The 21,715-nt window shown below is 34.8% G+C and overlaps 1 protein-coding gene across 2 annotated transcripts in view; it reads left to right on the top strand.

Annotated features, from left to right (window-relative positions):
* Positions 1-21,715, top strand: part of LOC108610758 (uncharacterized) — a 40,442-nt gene that overhangs the window by 16,041 nt on the left and 2,686 nt on the right. The window contains exons 2-4 of one of the 2 annotated variants that reach the window (XM_018003040.2): positions 2,941-3,008; positions 13,876-14,662; positions 18,460-19,042. In XM_018003040.2, coding sequence (XP_017858529.1) covers positions 13,979-14,662; positions 18,460-19,042 — 1,267 coding nt within the window. In that variant the 5' untranslated portion in view covers positions 2,941-3,008; positions 13,876-13,978. Of the gene's footprint in view, positions 1-2,940; positions 3,009-13,875; positions 14,663-18,018; positions 18,385-18,459; positions 19,043-21,715 lie in introns of those variants that run through there. The other variant, XM_018003041.2, reaches the window with a different exon arrangement.

Raw genomic sequence — 21,715 nt, 5'->3', positions numbered from 1 at the left:
GTGACTTCTTTTATTATGCATTCCCAAATTAATAAAAATCAGCCAATACCCTTCGTTAGGGTATACCAGATGAGAGTAATACATATAAATAAGCAAAAGTGACACTGTGTTGGCATTAATTTACAGTGGTCGATGGAACATGTTTAATGCATTTTATATGCATTTTTCTTTGTCAATAATTGAATTTTCGGAATTTCAAGTTCCCAACAGATCAGATGCGCTATCTCGCTCTAAATATAAATAAATATAAAAATATGTATATTTCTCTCTCTCTCTCTTTCTCGGTTACCATGTCTCCCTCTCGCTCTTCCCTCCTTGTTGTTGCATATTTTTTTGGCTTTTATTTATGTGATTTGCATTTGCTTTTGTCATATTGCCTCTTGCTTTCGATTTTCGCCTTTATTTTTGTTGAATTATTTTAATGTTTTTACTTATTAACGCTTTTATTTGTTTTTTTCTGCTGCTGTTTTTCGCCACTTGTGTTTAAGTATTGAAAGACTGAAATTGCTTGTTTCAGCTATATTTTGGCATCGCGCAGCCCAAAGAATTTCAAAGTTGTGCAATCACAATTTCATTGAAGTTTCTGGCTTTAAAGGTAGCTGAGAAAATTCATTGGAATGCCAAAATGACCAACAGAAAAATGAGCAAAAGCGAAAAGCCAGCAGAAATTAAATTCTGTTTTCAACTTGCCTTAAGATCTTGTACTTAAATTATGTTGGGAAGATCACGATTTTTTTTGGATAATCGTCAATCGTTGCAATTGAAATACTAGATGCATGATTCTATATTTTATTTAATTTTTGTTTGCATTTAATTGCCCAATTTACTTGAAATAAAATAAAGCTTATATAAAAACTTTTTTGATATTTGATATTTTAGATTAGGGCTTTCAGTACGAAAAGTCTCCAGCTTAGGCTTACTTTAGATTCTGTTAAAATTCTATCATCAAATGGAAACCTTCTGGGCTTATTTGCTTACAAAATTCTCAATCAATTTTGTGGTAAATAGCCCATAGAAATCCCTAGTTTATTCCACTAAACATGCTCCCACGCTACGCTGGGTTTGAACAACTTATTAGAACATCTATGAGTAGTACTTTGACTACTTGTTTGCCAAGTTAGCCAGGTCTTTAACATTCCACATGTATTGTCAATGCTTATGAAATTCTGGTTTCAAATGCAATACGTCTCTCGCTATCTCTCTCACTATCTCTCTCTCACTCTTTCTCTTTCTCTTTGTGTCCAGGGCACAGTTCAAGCAAAGCGAATGTCTGGGCCAACAAACTGCAGGAAGTTCTATTTGTATTTGCTTAAACACTTGTCAATACCCAAGCCGCCAAGACCCCCAACACCAGTCAAAGAACCCTGTTTAGCACTGCCATCCATCCCAGGTATGATGTGAGCTGCCTTGTGTATGTGTGTGTGTGTGTTTGTTGCGTGGTGCCATATCCCAATGCATTGGGCATTGGGTTACCTGTTCTGTGTATTTTGTTGCACTTTTTGCCGCTTCGGCTTCGACAATATTTAAATAGGAAATTAGGGTCGACTTGGCTGGCTGTCTGACTGGCTGGTTAGCTGGCTGCTTGGCTGTCTGCTGTTCCAGCTTGGCTTCCGGCTCTGGCAACGCCCTGGGGCCCGTTTTTCCAACTGTAAGCCGAACCCAGGGCGCTTTCACAAGGTTTCCCGCAGTTTGCATAGAATGCATTGCAGTTGACTCTATGTGACTATGTCATGTTTTTTTTTCTTCACTTACGGTTTGGCTTTTTTTTTTAGCCATGCTAATTAAAGCCGGGCTGAACCGGATTTAATTAACTGCATTTACTGTTAGCGCTAAACTGGTGCACTTTTTTTTACAACTAGAGGATTATATCGATGCACCATGAATTATGTTGATGCAGAAATGCAGATGCCTAGATAAGGTGTAAATATTTTTAATCGATTGATAGTCTTTTTGAGCTTGGATTTACATAATAGATATATAGATAGCTGATAGCTGATAGCATATACAAAGTATCCACAGACTGATTTTGATATTTAAATATCAAAAGGTTGTCAAATAAAGATTAAACAATATAAATATAATTAATCAATGTAATTTTAAGTAATTTTAAATAAATAAAAATATTTATTATGAAATATTATTATTTATTTATTTATTGATGAAATGAATTAAATTTCATAAATAATAAATATCGGTAAAAGTTTATGGATATGAAACTTATTTATTTTATTTTATTTTATTTTTTTTTATATTATTATTATTATTATTATTATTATTATTATTATAATTATTATTATTATTATTATTATTATTATTATTATTATTATAACTATTTTTTTTATAACAAAGCTTTACGGTAAAGCTATTAATAATTATTGTGTTTTAGCATACAAATACATATTATAACTCAATAAGGTATTTATTTTATAAACTAAAAAAAATAGTTTTTTTTTTATTTCTGTTTATTTATTAATTAATTTCGAGCGATTTTAAACCGATTTTGGATTCTACATTTCCTGGTAAAAATATAAAAAACTAAGCCAATTGATATTGAGCTACTACATCATCAAGTTTCTAAATGTACCAGATACACTCTCCATTCTCGTGACATAATCAAATTTTGTCACTATATGATATATATAATACCTATAGCCATATCTTTAGATAAGATCAACCATCTCTATACTCACAGCATAATTGTCAATCATATTAAATCATATCAACTAAATCAAAAGCTTTCTTAAGAAACATTCTGCTAAAGAATTTCCTTTTGGTAAGGTATTTATAGAGTATTTGCTCATCGATGCTAGGCCAAACAATAGTCTCTCGTATATTCTCGTATTTTATTTCGCTATTATTGCACCACATTAAAGGATGCACATCTTCTGGCTTACATCTGACTCTCGGCTAATGTTTATTATTTTTCACTTTTAATTGCAGCTCAACGGCAAATTCTCCATATATGTATCTCTGTCTGTGTGTGTGGACAAGGAAGCTCGTGTTTGAAGGTAAGCGACTTGGCATAGCCAACGGTATCTCGGACGCCACTTGTCCAGCTGACTTTGTGTGTGTGTGTGTGATTTTTTTAATGTTTTAAACAAGTTCTTGAGTTAATTGCCCAGCGCTATCATTGGCTGGCGGCTCAGTCCAACAATTTGTGCAATCACCATGTGAAAAAAGCTATATTTCACAATAAATATGAAATGTATATGAAATCAAGAAAGAGGGAGAGAGAGAGAGAGAGAGAGGGAGAGAGAGACAAAAAAGAAAAAACCCCAACATTGTCAGCATGACTAAGAATTGCCAACGCATTTGCTAACCAGCCAGACTTATAGGCAATATTTGGTATTTAACCAAATTGCGTAAATTGCAGAGCTCGGCGAAATGACAGTTTTTTGCTTTCGTTATTGTTGTTTTCTTTCTGCTTGCGGTGGAGAAAGGGGGCGTAGCTGTTAACGGGCTGAATTGTTGAAACTGACTCAATTTGTGTGGTGAACTTTGAGGCCCGCTTTGAATACCGGTTAATGGAAAGTTACATCAACCGGTCGGTTCGCTAATCATTCTGGCCAACAAAACGTCTCTTTTGTCTTTCACTTCAAATTGGCTAATCTATTGGCTTACGCAAGGGTTGATGAGCGCGAGGTCAATATACTCACTCAGCTGAGATTATTCTGCCAAGCAAATGTACCTAAAAAAAGCATGTAGCAATGCTGTCGGGTATTAGCAACGGCGGAATACCTGTTCAGAGTTCATGAAATGACTATACACTCTATCTTATCTCAAATCTCTATCTTTACCTATATATAGTCCCATATATACCTCTACGTAAACTCCTCTATATACTCTATTTCACAATCGATTTTTAATATTCAAAGATGATCTCAAGTGATTTCATCATTCAGGCAGCTGTATGTAAACATTTTTAGTCTTTGTTCATATGTTGATAAGCCGCTTCACGTTTATTCAGCGCTCAATTGATAATTTATTCATACGTTAATTGTTATTCAATGTTCTAAAAATATATAAATACACAACCTAATATGGAATTGCCAATTAGAGCATAAGCCGACAAATAAATTTTTTGTTCTATGCATGTTGAATAAAACTAATTTACATGATTTTTATAGCTGACAAAGAACACAGCTAGATTAGCTTATATATATAGGCACTTAACACGCAATTTTATGTTTATCATATGATTTTTAATATACTTTTATGATATTTTGATTGAGATGATAAAATGAAGTAGCAAACGTGATTTTAGTGATATTTAATTTGTTAGAGCTTTTAATTTTCAATATATTTCAATCATATAAATAAGATTAGAATTTAGGTTTTTAGTATCTGAAAACTCAGTATAAGTTTCGAATCTCAAAATCAGACAAATAAACTGTTAATATAGATAAATATAGCATTTTGTAACTGATATTCGATTCAACGAAACTAATAATATATGATCCACTGTCAGAACAGTTAATTCTCTGACCATCTCATATCTTTTATACTCCCCTTTGTTAAGATAGCCCAAATTTTTAGCTCTCTGACATGGTAGTAAATTTCTGACCGGTCAGCTCTAATATAATTTGCAGTTACGTGATTTTTTTTTTCTTTGCTCTTTAATCTATTGTTATTGTTATTGTTGTTTGCCTTCATCAAGTTTGGCATGTTTTGTAAGGTTCCCGCAATGCTTTTTAATTGGATTAGAAAAAGGGTAGAACCAAACAAAATGCGCATAATACCCGTTGCTATTTTTGCAACGTTCTTGCTGTGCTTTAATTTAATTAAAAGGTCAACGTACCTCAATGCCGCTTCTTACAGAACACAAATCAACGTTTTTTTAAATTTTTTTTATTTTTTTTTTCATCAGCTACTGAAACTACACAAAAATCTGTAAAGATAATAGAAAAGTGAGCACGTCAAAGATTAAATACTCTATACGATATATGAGTAGGAAGTGAGTGTTTGAGAAATGGTTTCGTTTTAGAGATAATTGATATATTATTTGTATATTAACTAAATTATATAATACTGGGATTTGTTTATATTTAGATTTTTGTAATCATCAAATATATAAAGAGACCACGCTGACGATTTTAGACTATCTCCATATGAAAAATAATTAAAATATGTTTTATCTTTAAGATATTACTATATTAATAGTAGAAATAGGTTTCAATTGACTTTCAATTGACTTTAACTTGCTTTCATCGATACATATAATATCAACATCTATATTTCGAATCTTTCTAGAATCATTTTATGTTCGATTACAGCATTATTATACCCTCAGGAAGTGTATAAGAGATTCTTTTCTGTTTCACATTCTTAGCCAAGAATTTTTGGCAATTAGTTGGTCAGGAGGCGCACAGAAAAACAGTCAACAACAAAAATATATATACATATATATATAAAAATAATGTTGTAGATCAAGTTTAAGTATTTAATGCCCGGCAGGCATTTCTGTCGGTTTTCTGAATTGTTGTTTGCCTGTTTTCTTTCGAGTGTTTTTTTAATTCCTAAATTTAATTTGCATGTTTGAAAATCATTAATTTGCCAGCTATTAAAAATTGCTGCCAGCGAAATTTTACGCTGTTTTTATTAGTTGTTGTTGCTGTGATTGTTGTTTTTTCTTAACAACAAATTAGCCGCTGTGTGCGCAACTGATTTGCATTTTGATTTTGCTTTTCCAAGCGTTTTTTTTTTCTTGTGCTTTGTTTTTGTTGTTTTTTTTTTGTTTCTGTTTTCAAAAGGCCAGCTTAGGTTTTTGTTTAGTTTTTAGTGCAGCTAACAGCTCATAAAAATTACACTACACGAATCTGGAGAAATTTGAACGTAACGCCACAGTGCATTTAACTTTCGTTTCAATGGTTTTCCCTCGCTGAGCACAAGAAAGTTGTGCAAAGGGATGAACCAAGAGAGAGAGAGAGAGAGAGAGAGAGAGAGAGAGAGAGATAGACAGAGGATGAAAAGATCTCAGACAGAACCAGAAAGAAGTGCCATAAGTATAAAGTGGATTACTATTAGATTATGTGTTAGATAGCGAAAAGGTAAGAATAAGGGAAATTCTAAAAACTGTTTCGGTTGCTCTTAGTATTATCTGAGGCTTTTTCTTTTCGGTGTTATTTTATAGAGTTAGAGGCTTGCTTATAATAACAGAAAGAATAGTCTGGGTTAGTGCAGGTTAGTTTGGGTCTGCGGCCTATTGACATGACGAGCCCATTTATGGTTCATTGACGTAACCATTGGATATATTCATTTACCTATTTTCTATGTATTTAATTTGCAGTCTTGTAATGCTTCCAGCTAAAAAATATTTAGGCCTCTTCTGGGCATTTATATCTCTTTATAATTGTACATATTATTTGTTTAGTTCTTGTTGACTCAGTATACATTTTTTATTAACTTTGAGTCCCGCCAAACAGCTGTTAGATCGTGGTTTCGAAAATCTCTGTTTCTACAATTTTATATGAAAACTTTTCCAAATATATATTTTTTTTTTCGAATATCAAACCTACCTAAATAATAAGCTCAGTTCGTATTAGATCTTCTTTGCATATAAAATATTTTAAAGATCAGCTCCTGCTGCTTGCTTATGTAAGCCACTGAAACTGATCAAGTTTCAGCAATTTCTCTTGTATTTATGATAATCAGCTCTCTCTCTCTCTGCTGCTTCTTTGATAACCAACTCTTAATTAAAAACTCTTAATTAGCTAAGAGTTTTGCCAAACAGCTGCTGCCGATTGCTTATAGAAGTTCAGTAGACTTGAATGGTTTTCTAAAAGAGCCAATTTTAGAAATATGTGCTTTTCTTACAAAGGTTATTTCATATTGTCTCTATTTCATAAATGAAATATTTTAAAGTTCAGCTCTTTTGACTTTCTTGTGGTTCATTTAATTATAAAGGAAGCGGCAGAAAGAACTGATAATAGTAAAGAAAAGAAATCAGAAGAAATCAGAAGAAATCAAAAGAATGATTACTAAAATAATATCAATTCAAGTACCATCCATGCACCTATGCATTGTCAGCTCTTCCTGCTGGTTCCCTCGCAACTATCTCAGTTCACATCGACTCTATAGCCAATCCATATCAAGTAGTCGGAAGTTTTGTCAAACAGCTTGTTTATAGAACAATTTGATATTAATCAAGTCTTGTCAATACGACTTTGTATAGTATTTCCTAGGAGTCTTTTGTCTTTTATTTGTATTGCTTTGATTGCTAGCTCAACAAAGATCCTTCCCGAAACATATCGAGCGCGAAACAATGGCAACAAAATGCACGTACATATCTCTTTCTCTATAAGATAACCAAACTGAAGACATGCGGAAGTCTTGTTATATATATATATGTATTTATGCACATATATGTAGATGTGTTTCTGGCATCGTAACATTTATTGGTATCGCCGCGCGAACACGCGTCAAACTTCACTCTCTTGGCTAATCAATCATGCGGCAAACATTCACTCAAGTCTTGCGGCTTGAATGAAAGTAATTTGAATAGCGCGTTTGTCGGCGTGGGTTTTGCGCTGCGCATTGTCGCCGTCGTCGTCGTCGTCGTCGTCGTAGTCTGCTTACGGTCTCTTGATATTTACCTGTTTGTCTCTTGACAGGTAGTAACAAACGTATTCACACTTTGCCAAACGTTCGTCAATCAGTCAATAGTTGCGTTCCGATCAATTCGTACCGCTCGCACTGCACGTGTCAAGTGTGTAAAAAATGATATGAGTGCTCTTAAGTGAAAGATCGACTTTTCTCCCTCTCTCTCTCTCTCACACACCATTGTATTTTGATGTAGTCAGTACCTTTGCCTTTAGAACACTTGAGTTTTATGGCTTTTCCCAGACGACGAGTGCATTTCGAGCAAACTCAGCGGTCAGTCTCTCTCACTCTCTGGGAGCAATAAACCGTTATGCAAGATGATGGAAGGTCTAGTGAAAAATCATTTTTTGTCTCTTTCTCTTCAGCTTTGTCACTCGACGTGCTTTGTTTTTTAGTCTTTTTCGTCTCCTTCTTCTTCATCTACTGTTTTATTTTAGATTTCTTTTCATTGCGCCCCAGCAAATCAGGTCAGAACTGTCAGACCCCACTGACAATTTGTTAGCGCATTTCCATGCAGTCCGCCCCCAAAACGAGAACGAGAATAAAGATCGATGAACGTCTTGAAAAGCTGACAATTTAATTGCCATCAGTGCTTGACCCATTTTCTATAGCATTTACCGTTGCATTGCATCATTTCGAGAACATTTCAGTTTGGGGTTTTTCAGTATTTTTTTTAGAGTTTTATTTGGATTTTTTCGATTTATTTTTTGGTATTATGAGTCTCCCGCATGCGCGAGTTTTTTGTTTGGATTTTCTTTTGTTTGCTTGTTTTTTTTTTTTTTTTTTTTTTTTTTGAATCATTAGGGTCTCAGATTGTTGACTTTGATTAGAGCTATGCCAGCCTCATTTACATTTTGGTGGCATGTCGCACTGTGACTAGGATTTCATTCACCGAATGTAGGCAATATCAATGGCCGCTAATTAATGCCAACACATCAAAGTGTCAAACCTTGAAATTTGACTAGCAACATAGTCAGGTACTTGGCCCTCCGGTTCCAAGTAAACACACAAATACCTACATAAGTATATCTACACAGAGAGGCGAAGCTACAAGATCTCAGGTAGTTCAGGTCGCGCACTTTAGACTGTTATCATCTTGGTTGGATTTGTTTTATTTTTATTTTTTTGTTGGTCCTTTTGTTCCGATATTTATGCAATGCCCGCTTGCGGTGCCTTTGTTGTTAGCCCCTCGCTTCCAGCCCTCAAACAATTTTTGCGTTTTTTCTCTGTGTCTCTCCCTGTCTTCCTCCCCTCTCTCTCTCTCTCTCTCTCTCGCGTGATTTATTTCAAATGGACCGAAACAAAGACAAAGATTACGTACGACCTTTAACCAAATGAAAATTTCAATGTTGCAATGGAAATTTTGATGGTAGACGCCACCCAAGGCGAACGATTTTGGCTAGAAAACTGTAGCAAGCCCAGCTAACAACCCGTGGAGCGGCTTAGACGAAGCTGTCAAGCATTGGCACGTCCCGCATCCAGCATGGTGACAATAAGCCCTGTTGTCCTGGCCTTTCACTTTTCAAATTTTCGTTTCGTTTCGTTTCTTTTTTTTTTTTTTTATCAACACAGCTGGATACGAAACGGCCGTGCCCCGGTTAACAGCAGCTTGTGTAGGTGGTCGAAGATTACAGTCCGATGAAATGAGAAAAATACCTGTATATATTTCAAAACCTCTGCGCACCCAGCGATTGCAACCTGCATACGTTTACCTGTTGGGCTGGTCACGTTTACCACGTCGAACGATCCCAGGGCAAAGCCAAATCTTAAACAAATGTTTGGACTTAGATCTCAATTCAGGTGCAGTAAGCTGTTTTGGGGCGTGGCTCAGTGCACTGTTTATTTTAGCAAATCCATCAGATTTGTGGCATTAACGAGACTTTAATATTTCAAACGGACAACACTCGAAACTGACAAATCTCAAATCCCAAAAATTTGATTAGACCATGAAGCATTTTGTCGTCGCCGGCGGCGGCGGCGGCAGCAGCAGCATCAGCAACATCGGCATCGCCAATGGGTAAGACGGATTCGGGCCTAAAAAGGCAGGCAACCCATTCGTCTTGGCCAATTAAGACAATTTGTTTAGACTCGGTCTTGGCCTGGCTCCGCTTGGCTTGGCTTGGGTTGGCTTAACTTGGCTTGGTTAGTTGGGTCGCCCGGCCTGTCAGTCAGCAGCACAATTCGAACGTTTCGAATTTCTAATAAATCTAGCTAGTCGCGCTATTGAATCTGTTGCCTAGATTATTGTGGCATAAATATTGGCTAGCACACGTATATGGTCAATACCAGTTAGACAAATGATTAGATGGCCCCCTCTCAAATAAAATTGAACGTTCTATGGTCATATTGTGATTTGAAAAATCCGATAATTGAGTGGCCCCGAATTGTATAAATGTTTAAGCCAATACAACAGGCCAACAACTCATATATGTATGTGTGCGTGTGTGTGTTTTTGGTTATAATAAATGATTTTTACGCTGAGATAGGCCTGGAATAAAGCTTTTGCATAATTTTCGCTTTAAATGGTAACAAATGAAAATTTATTGTAAGTCAAAGACTGAAGTTGATTGTTCGATAGTTTTTGCATATTTAGGTATCAACAATATTAATTGCTGCCAGCCCATTAGGCAATTTGTTAACTAAATCCCTTTTTGGTCAAGAATTCCGAGAAGAAAGTTGGTTTTTTGTATTGGGAAATATTTATATTGGTTATAGATTTATGGACAATATATTTATTGATGATGAGCTGATTGATATAAAAAATAGATATATTTATTTTTTTATAATTATAATTTTGGGACAATTTTGTATTTTATAAAATTGAAATGCTTTATATTATTATTAAAATGTGGGTTTAAATTTATTATTGTTTATATTTAATTTTTATTTTTGTTTATATTATTTTATAAAAATTTTTATTATATATTTTTATATTTAATTTTTATTTATTATATTTATTTTTAATAATTTTTTTATATATTATTATTAATAAGATAATTTTGTATTTATTATACTTATATTTTATTTGTTTATTATTTTTGTTGTTGTTATTATTATTATTATTATTATTATTTTCTTTATTATTGTCATTACTTCAATAAAAAATTCAATTTATGTATAAAATTTAAATCATAACTTGAGTGTAGCTGCAATAAATATAGCTATAAATTCTTCAAAATTATTTATTTTAGCTACGTGAAAGCAAGAAATAAAATATGTATTTTTAAGAGCTAAAAAAAGTTGGAAATTAAATATATTTCTTCAGCTTAAATATTTATTTCTTTGACATCGAAGAAATTTTAATAAGCCCATAGCTGATCATATAAAAATATTCTTGTAAATATTTATTTGAACTAGCTTTATACTTTGGCTATGAGATGCGTGCATAAATTTACTTAATATGATAAATTAATATACGCTTTGATGACTTTTCAATTTGTGATATATGCATCATTCATCAGCGACTCTCATTAGAATCATTATCATTCTAATCTCACAGAGCCTAATGATTTTTATATTTAAATCAAATTTCTGAAATCGAAACGCATTTTCTCTGCGTATTCGTTTCAGTTACAAATAAATTTCCAACTATTTAAATGTGATTAACTGCATGATTTTTCAAATACCAAACTTATTCAGCCAACTTTCTCACATTTGAATAATACAAAAAACTGGAAAGGAAAAAGAAAACCTAATCAAATGTTTACTTATGATACTTTTAATTTGAAAATGTGCTTTTTGATTTACTTTTTCGTTCAATTTCTTTTGCATTGCATTATCGTCATTATCATAAGGTGTAATGATCATTGCATTCAGTTTAATTGGCTTCAAACACGCGCTGAAAAAGGAAAAGCAACTCCGCTGCCCACTCCAATGACTGCGCATGCGCAACGTCGCTGCCGCTGCCGCTGCCATCGTCGCTGCTATCGTCGACGTCAGCGACGCGTCGTTAGCTTCGCCTTTTGTTGCGCATTTTCTTGGCGCTTTTTAATTGCCTCTCTTTACAGTTCATAAATTTATTGCCATAGCCGTAACGAATAGCCAAAACGTACTCGAATGAAAATGGCTAAAATATAGCCACAAAAAAATACTGTGCAACAAGAACGAAGTCAGTTACTTAACCTGAGCATAGGTAATGCCATATATATACCTTATATATGTATGTCGGTATGAAAATAAAATCCAAGCGCATATTGCAACACAGTCTTAGGAGCTCTTTACAAATCAAAATTTCATTTACACCGCGCGATAAACCGATGCCCCATAAATGTTTACCACGAGAACCTTCGCACTTAAGTCATATAATTAACCCAAAACACCCATTTCAAGGTTAGTTTTACAATGGGACCTAAGGTCCGATAGGCCTACTGCAGACTACTGCCGACCTGACTACATCTATCAAATAAAAGCACAATAAACAATAATTTTTTTCTCTCTCAGGTTTTTTTTTCTTGGACAGATAGCCAAGAAATTCCCAGTACAAACAAAGCGCAGACGATGAAACAATTTTCAGCTTGTTTGTTCAAAAATTAATAAATCAATGAGCCATTGTTATAAATTAATGACTGTGCATATGTGTATGTGTACGTGCGTGTGTGTGTGTTTGCGGGGACAAATAATCAAAGCCGAAAACCTTTAATTGATAAGAAAAAAATTTTGACTTTAAATTGTAATAAATTCATTGAAAAAGTCAGATTTTCATATTGACGTGTATTAAAATCAAAAACTGATATTGAACTATTAAACAACAACAACAAAAGTAACAATACTTGAGTAACATTTACAACAGGGTATCATTAATATTTGTCTCTGATCAATGCCGCAACAATTGACTGTAATCAAACAATAAACTTTTTCCTTGTGAAAGGTTAGTTTTGGACAATATGCGATAGCTCTAATCTAAAATCGATATCCGTAGATATATAACAAATCTAATTAATCTTTATCAATTGGATTACATTAGTTTATGGCTGACATATATCACGTGGCTCTAAGAAAGCACATGGTGGACAAAGCTTTTCTTTAGAAAGCTCATTTATATATGTGCTTTTCACATTTCATATGTATAGTAATAAAAATCTTGCGCTAGATAATAATACTTATTGATTGACTGATATAATAATAGACGGAAGTTGACAAACTTCTTTATACTCGAATACATTTTGCAGCATTTATTTTGTTTTCTGATTATTTGGCTTTTACGTAAATAAAATAAAAAAGCAATATATAAAATTGTGGTTTATATACGTTGAATCTTGGACAATAACAAAATAATAATAAATATCTGTCTATATGAATGTAAAAATAAATAACAAAATATGTTAAATATAATATTCATTGAAAATTAATATGTAAATATTGAGCTTATGACTGAGTATTTTTGTCCAACATTTAGTGCACAATCGTACTATTATTTCAACTATTATTGCTGTATACAACATATGTATGTATATTCCGTGATATCAATATTGATTTTTACTGTATTCAAATTAAAGAGCATTTCATTTGCACACGATAAATATGCTAATAAAATTATGTTGTCCAGCAACAATACGTTTTAACTAAAGCGTAAATCCATTGAAAATGGCAATTTTTTTTTAATATATCCAATAAAGATATAAAGCTATAGGATAAGAATATATGTATTTTACCTATATATTCTTCAAAAGGCCGACGAATCAAGTCGTACATTACACTCCGTCTGTCTGTTCATAAGTTTTCAGTTAACTCCTAGTCGTGCACACTCTCTGTAATACTCTACCTAATAATAAATTAGAGCATTTTCATGCAGACAGTACAAAATTTCGGGTAGATTGCAAACTCGTAATAAATTTTTCCTTAAATTATCAAGCTGCTCAAAAGTTGAAAACTTAATTCACTTCAATGTTCAACTACTGCCCAAAGCTCACATGATATTCTAGCGACTGACATGCTCGTAAATATATAATGATATCAACAATTAGGTGAACCTTTCGAGTGAAGACATTGCACATAAATTATTAAAACGCGTGAAATGCCATTAGGTTTAGTTTCATGTGAATGTAATGCGATGTCTCATGATAATTTAATGATTACAACACAATTGAGCGCGATTGACACATTATAGGCGGCTAATTGACTTAATTATTACAGCACAGACAACATTGTTGTATCTATAACAAACAATGGTATTTCAATTGCCGGATAGTTATACAAATCGCGTTAATTGAATTTGTTTGGCATCTCTGCAAGTTAGCTAATCATACAACTTTCCTCTCTCTCTCTCTCCATTTGCAGTGCTTTTTATGGCAGAGTCATGAAGCTGTCGTTGCCTTGCGCCTGATTATCAGCCAACAGCCAACAAGCCAGCAGCAATCCCTTGAAGCCCTTAGCCAACAACATGTTCAGTCTGTTGAGCAGCTCCCAAATCTATGGCCTGCCCCAAACAACAACAACATCATCAACAACGGAGCAAACAACATCCCCGGATGAGAGCAGTGGCCAAAAGAAGAGCAACAGTCTGCCCCACAAGAATCACAAGCCTCAGCAGTCAGCAGCCGCTCATCGTCGTTCGACGAGCAGCCTCAGCGATACGGGCGGCAAATTCTTTGCCAATCTAAGCTCCAAGTCTCCCAGCCAATTCATCGAGAAGTTCATCCGAAGTGAATTGCTCAACGGCTACGATACGTTAAAGTGTCAGGCCGGCGGCGGCAAGAGTCCAGCTGATAAGGACAAATCTTCGGCAGAGAGCAGCCCGCTCTATAGTAATCTGCAAGCGGATTGGGGCAGCTTCAATTGCCTGCAGGGCAGCTATCGCAGCCACGGCGACAGCGAGTTCTATGAGGCGGTACAGATCAAGACACCCAGTCCCACCACCACCTCCAATAACAACAACAATAGCAACAACAACAGCGAAGTGAATATGCGTTCCAAGGCGCCAACAAGCGCAGCCACGCTGCAGCATTATCAGAAGCTGCCGGAGCCCAGTCTGGAGTCGCATTACAATACCCAGGCAGCTGGACATACGCCTGCCTACAAGAAACTCGGATTCGGTTCAAGACTGCAGAAACAGAGTGCAGAGCATGTAAGTATTGAAGATCAAGATCAAGATTATTATATACAAATAAGGGAATATTTTGCATGAATACTATTTATATAATATACATTAATGACGAATAAAACTTTTCGTGAAAATTGCATAAAAGTTGATTAAGCCGAGCATATTAAAAATAAAATAAAATAAATTGGGAAAGTAGATTGAAGGAAACTGTAATATCATATTGATAGAGTTTTTCCTACAAATTCGATGAAGAAGAAGACTAAATTTGACATATTAATATTACATATTTAGGTTTTTAGAATCAAGTTATCTGACAATGGTAACTAAAGATAAAAAATAAAAAAAAACTCTTCAAAATACTATATGATCATGTCAGATGTTTTATCTTTATTTTATATGTTATGTGTTATTATATAATAATATATGACTGTTCAGGCAGAGTTACAAAGGTCACTGATATCAACAAATATTTTTCTTGCATTATATTAAAAGATTTTATTCATTCTATGGATCAAGTAAAAATTGTATGCATTATATGGATCAAGTAAAAATTTTATGCATTATATGGATCAAGTAAAAATTTAAATTAATTTAATTAATTAACTCTTTATAGATCCATATTATTCACATATTAGACCTACAACAAAATTGCATCAAAAATCAATGACTTTAACTTATAAAATATATGTCAAAATAAACTTAGAGTAGTACTTAAAGTAGAGTCAAAAGATTATCTTAATAGAGATTACATATATACCCAAATTACATTTCTCTTTTAGTTAGATAATCTTAAAATGCACTAGACAGTTTTATCAACTCGACAGATAAAGATCTAAACTTGTACCTTATGATGATAACTGTAATCTTTCACTTTCTTTTCAAGTTGATTACGACACACATAATGCACATTAAGTAGTTTAAATCAGTTTTTATCTAAAGCAAAGATCTACTTAGTCAGACTTAGTCTGCATCACATGGACGCAATCTGCACTTGAGATCTGAGGGGCGGGGCGATTTATGGGGCGCGCGCGTGCATTATTGCCCAAATGGCCGATTATATGAAGAGCACGCGGTTAGGGCTTTACTTATCACACAATGAGCTCAACTCGGTTAGATAGATGACTGTGCTCGATGGCTTTCTTGGCTTTCTAATTGCCGCGATAAGCCCAATGGCTAATGAGCCACCGCCAATTCGCCTTGGCATTAATTGTTTTTTTTTTTTCTTTTGATTTGCTTTTTGTGTTGAAATCATGCGAGCTGCATTGCTTGTCGCATTACTCGCATAGCACATGCCTCAATATGTTTCTGTATCAGCTCGAACGTGTCATCTCCAGAGTTCTGCAGCAGCTGCAATTATGCCCATAGTTGGTCAATATAGCACGCAGATGTCAACTGACTCGACCGAATGGCCTTCGATGAGGGCGAATGACACTCGAATTTGGATCGAGTGTCGAAAATAATTTGTCATGACAGAGAACATTATACAACAACAGACAACAACAAAGTCATAAATCTAACAAGGTTTTCGCCACATATCAAAATACACTTTTTGCATTTTGATTTATTTTCTCCTCTTTTCTATTTTTGGCAAAAAAAAATAAAAACAAGTAAGAACGTTGCAGTCGGGCGTTACCGACTGCGGAATACTCATTCACATCCCATCAACAATTTAGTAGTTAAGTTTCGTTCTAATACTGTAGAATATACAGGTTTTTCCGATTTGCCACGCCCCAACTGGGCGTAGACACCTCATTTTTGGTCAGTTTTTAGAAAGAGATAACGTTACCCTAACTGCAAAGTTTGAATGCTTACCCTAAAAAAATGTGAAAATTACAGGGTATTTTTCGATATGCCACGCCCCTAAAGAGGCGTAAAAATTATTTTTGGGGAATCGATAGAGGAGGCTACCAGTAACTCAACTATCCAAATTTGAAGCTTCTAGCTATTATACTTTAGGAGATATAAACTTTTGCGGTTTGCCACGCCCCCTGTGGGCGGACATATATCCGACAAAACTTTTTGGTCTTGGGTGATCAGTCCGAGTATATATACAAAATTTGAGGTCTCTGCCATCAATAGTGTCCAAAATATAGGAGAATTTAAAAAATCACTATATCTTCAGGTCCGATTTGCCACGCCCCCAACGGGCGTAGACTTATAATTTATCTTCAGACTTTATAGAATCATACCATTAGCTGACGTGCAAAATTTCAGCATTCTAGGTTTACAACTTTAGGAGATACAGTTTTATCCGATTTGCCACGCCCCCAATGGGCGTAGATATATCCGCCATAGCTCGTGATCTTGGGTGGTCAACGCGGACCTACATACCAAGTTTCAGCTTTCTAGCTCTTCAACAAACATGATTTCTGGTATATCGGAAAATGCATTTTCCGATTTGCCACGCCCCTAGTGGGCGGATCGGGAAAATTTTAACACTTTATAAATCGGAGATATACACGAGTATGTGTTCCAAATTTCAAGTCTCTAGCTTCAATAGCGCCGAAATAGATTGCGTTCATACGGACAGACGGACAGACGGACAGACGGACGGACGGACAGACGGACAGACGGACAGACGGACAGACGGACGGACAGCAAGACGGACATTGCACAAAACCAATATACTGATTCACTTTCGTGAATGAGTATAAATAGTAGTAGCTAAACATTTGATAAGATAGATCAGTGGCGAATGTGGAATATATTGACTGTTAGATACCCTGTAAAATATGCGCTTTTAATTAATAATAATTAGATTTATATATACTTTATATAGCATATGCTATGATTATGATTATAGATGAATATTAAGTTTTCATACATATTTTGAAATTCATTTCAATAAAACTTTAAAGATCATTAAATTTTAATAAACGTGGATATGCATGCGAATAAAATTATATTTTATGAATGAAATTATATTTTTATATTTTATGCGAATGAAATTATATTTAAAGTGGTAATATATACAGCTGTATTCATAAAAAAAAGTTAAATATTCTATTAATTTAAAATAAAAAGAGAACAAATGTAGTAAAAAATATTCGAGATTTCGATTAATGCTATATTATAAGCATCTATGCATTACATAATTTTTTGCTAGTAAGATAATAAATAAATTCTGTTAATAATTTATATTACTTAAAAATAATATTTTCAACTAAACAAACAATTTATTTTCTATATTTAAATTCAAGTTCAGTTTTTTGAAAATCTCGTATCCAAAACTTTGTGTAGCATACTTTTTTGCATGTATAGTAAAAGCAATTCGCATATTCCAAAATTTACTTTCACATTAAATCCACATACATATTTATAGCATGCCTCTTGGCGCATTATATAAAATGCTATTTTGACATATTAGATAAAATAATGAAAAAGAAAACAATTACTTAAAACGGAAATATTGAAATTAAAAAAAAATCCGTTTCGCCAAAAAATGGCTCGGTCCATATCATCCAAATCGGCTTTAATGTGCGAACGCATATTCCCTTGAATCGAAGTACATGCAGTAGATAATTTCGGTTGGCGACCACCAGAACAGCTGGTGTGCGTCATTAGAATAAGACCCTGGTGAGATAAGGTGTCGCAACTTTACTATCAATCAGCGGTAGCTAGCCAGCACGCTGACATCGTGCCCATAGGCGGTTGTCAGTTGTCATTGGGGAGCTGTCGACTGAGCCACAGCGATGGTGGGCAAATGGGGTTTCGGAGGTCACTTCCATGTGCTGGGGAACCATAAGGTTGGCTTGAGCTGGCAACAATCCAGACTGCTAGAACGTTGACTAATTTCATTGTATGTTCGCATTTCTTTCCAGAACTCGGACAACTCGCAATCCTCGAGAAACACACATGGCGGCGGCGGTGGCAGCAGCAGCAGCAGCGAAGTGCAACGCAGCTCCTCTGGCTCCAGTTCGTCAGGTGCTCCAACCTCAGCCTCGGCAGCGGCGGCCAATTCACCTGAGCGTCTGCAGCGCCGGCGACTATTGCAAATGATCTCCAACTATGATCAGCAGAACAAGCAGCTGCATCGTGAACTGGCCAAGGAAAAGCGCCGACGCACTGAGGAGCTCGCCTGCGTTGTCAAATCCCTGATCTGCTTCGAGTCGAAGCTGAAGAACGACATGAAGACAGTCAACATGCGTCTAGCGGATCGAGATGCCGAAATTTGTCGCCTATTGCGACAGAATCGTGCGCTGCGCAAGCGTCTGGCCGACTATCAGCGGGACGAGGGCATGGTCGCCGACCAGGAGACAAACGCTGATGAGGAGGCGCATGTGGAGGAATGCCTGGTGCTCGAGGCTTTGCAATGCAACAATTGCCGCAAGCAATTCTATGACATTGAGCTGAGAGCCAGCGCCACACAGACTTGCAGCAAGGAATTGGGCGTCAGCGCCAAAGGTAAGTGGAAAAGAAACTCTAATTTCTATATGAGATGGCAAAGTGAACAAAAAGGAGAGAGATTATGAAGTCTAAATATAGAAAATGTAGAAGAAATATAAGAATCATGGCAAGCAAGTTTTATTAAAAGAAATTTTAGTTAGAATTATTTTTTAATTACTTTCAGATATTTAATCAAGTCAAAGTTCAAGTCCTTCAAATATATTTGCATATAATATATATTATTTAAAAAAGTAATATGAAAGTGTTATAAACGGTCAATTTCATTACCAAATTTCAATAACATATTTTTTGCGCAATAAATTATAAATTTATCTACACATATAATACGTATAATACCCATAAATGTCAATCAAAATGAATTTGATAAAGCAAAAATATATAAAGTCTTTGAAGTCTGGTATTCACCAGAATGAAATGATATTCTCACACCATAATTTATTGAGGTACATAAATAAAAATTAAATGAAATTATTTTCTAACAATAAAAAATAATATATATTTTAGCGTGATATTTGTATGCTTCATTAAAAATATGTTTAACTAAAATAAGAGCAGGGTTTATTATTATTATTATTTTTGCATATCTATTGTGCTACAATCCTAAGTCTATTAAGACTCCTCTTGAACTTAACCAACTGCCAACTAATCTAACTTCTGCCAAGCAACAAACAAAGAGTGGAAGCATTGACTATTATGCCTACTAGTTCTCAAATTTATTACCTTTAAATCAGTTTAGTTCTAGCATACATGCGCAATATATATTGCAATAATTTAATGATATTTTGGGTCACTATTTTGGTCACTCATCATTTGCTCTTTCAGGAAAAAAACATAGCCCCACGAATGATTAAGAAATTGTGGGCCAACTCTTCTAGTGAATGTTATAAAAACAAAACTTGAAACTTAAGTTAGGGCAGCTGCATGACAAAAGCTGAATGCTACAAGTCTCGATGCCAAAGACCAAAGACTGAATAATATGAAGTCATTGTTCACGATAAAGAATACATATTCATGATTCAAAAAAAAATATAAGTGCTCTTAGTTTAGATCTACTAGCGAATTTATGGCAGAAGCTAAATGCCCTGAGTCTGCATGACAGAAGCTGAATGATATGAGACTCGATGGATAGTACATCTATGAAACTTGTGGAAATATTGATCAGAATTTGCTCCCTAATAAAAGACATAAGCCTTACGAATGATAAAGAATAAAAATCGGTGTCAACTCTTCTAGTGAATGGTACAGAAACATAATTTGAAACTTGAGTTAGGAAAGCTGCATGACAAAAGCTGAATGCTACGACACTCGGTGGGAAGTGCGCTAATAAAACTTGTAGAAATATTGATCCTAATTTGCTCTTTCCGGAAAAAAACATAGCCCCATGAATGCCTCTGAAACTGTGGGCCAACTCTTCTAGTGAATGTGGCAAAAACTACAGTGAAGCCAGCTGCATGACAAAAGCTGAATGCTACGAGACTCAATGTAAGGTACATTAGTGTCAATTCCATGTTTATCAACCAATCAATTTCGATAGTAATACTCGATTTGGAGAACTCCTCGATAACTATTTATCGATTTCGACAACTATTTACCGACATCTATGAAATATGTGGAAATATTGATCATATTTGCTTGAAACTTGAGTTAAGGCAGCTGCATGACAAAAGCTGAATGCTACGACACTCGATGGAATGTGCATTAATCAAACTTGTAGAATATTGATCCTAATTTGCTCTTTCCGGAAAAAAAACATGAATGATTAAGAAACTGTGGGCCAACTCTTCTAGTGAATGTTATAAAAACAAAACTTGAAACTTGAGTTAGGGCAGCTGCATGACAAAAGCTGAATGCTACAAGACTCTATGTAAGGTGCATCAATGCCAAAGACTGAATAATATGAATTCATTGTTCATGATATAGAAAACATATTCATGATTAAAAAAAATATAAGTGCTCTTAGTTTAGGTCTTCTAGCGAATTTAAGGCAGAAGCTAAATGCTCGGAGACTGCATGACAGAAGCAGAATGATATGACACTCGGGTATATTTATAAAACTTGTGGAAATATTGAATAGACTTTGCTCGCTAAATGAAAGTCATAGCCCCATGAATGCTTCTGAAACTGTGGGCCAACTCTTCTAGTGAATGTGGCGAAAACTAGAGTGAAGGCAGCTGCATGACAAAAGCTGAATGCTACGAGACTCAATGTAAGGTGCATCAATGCCAAAGACTGAATAAAATGAAGCTTGCGGAAAAATTTATCCTCATTGCTCACGAAATAAAAAACATAATCATATGACTCACCGAAATATTAATTTAGGTCTTCTAGCGAATTCATGGCAGAAGCTAAATGCGATGAAACTGCATGACAGAAGCTGAATGATATGACACTCCACCGATGGTATATTTATTAAAATTTCCGATCGTGATTATTACATTGAGATGCATGCATCTGCCAAAGCACAAGTGTCTAGTATTTGAAATACGCCTTTTATAAATTTAAGGGCGAGGGGGTGTATTTAGGAGTGAAGGTGAATTATAATAAGAGCCGAAATTCGATTAATTACATATAAATCTACAATTAAAACTTGGCGACTCTAGCTGCAAAGATGTAGAGAATATATATACTTTATGGCGTCTGCCACGCCTCCTTCCTGCTGTTACACACATT

The sequence above is a fragment of the Drosophila arizonae genome, chromosome 3 (assembly GCF_054131065.1).
Source record: "Drosophila arizonae isolate 15081-1271.41 chromosome 3, UAZ_ARI_1.0, whole genome shotgun sequence".
Classification (NCBI taxonomy): Eukaryota; Metazoa; Arthropoda; class Insecta; order Diptera; family Drosophilidae; genus Drosophila; species Drosophila arizonae.
Note: the sequence above shows the minus strand (reverse complement) of the source record. Positions and strands in the feature narration are given on the sequence as shown.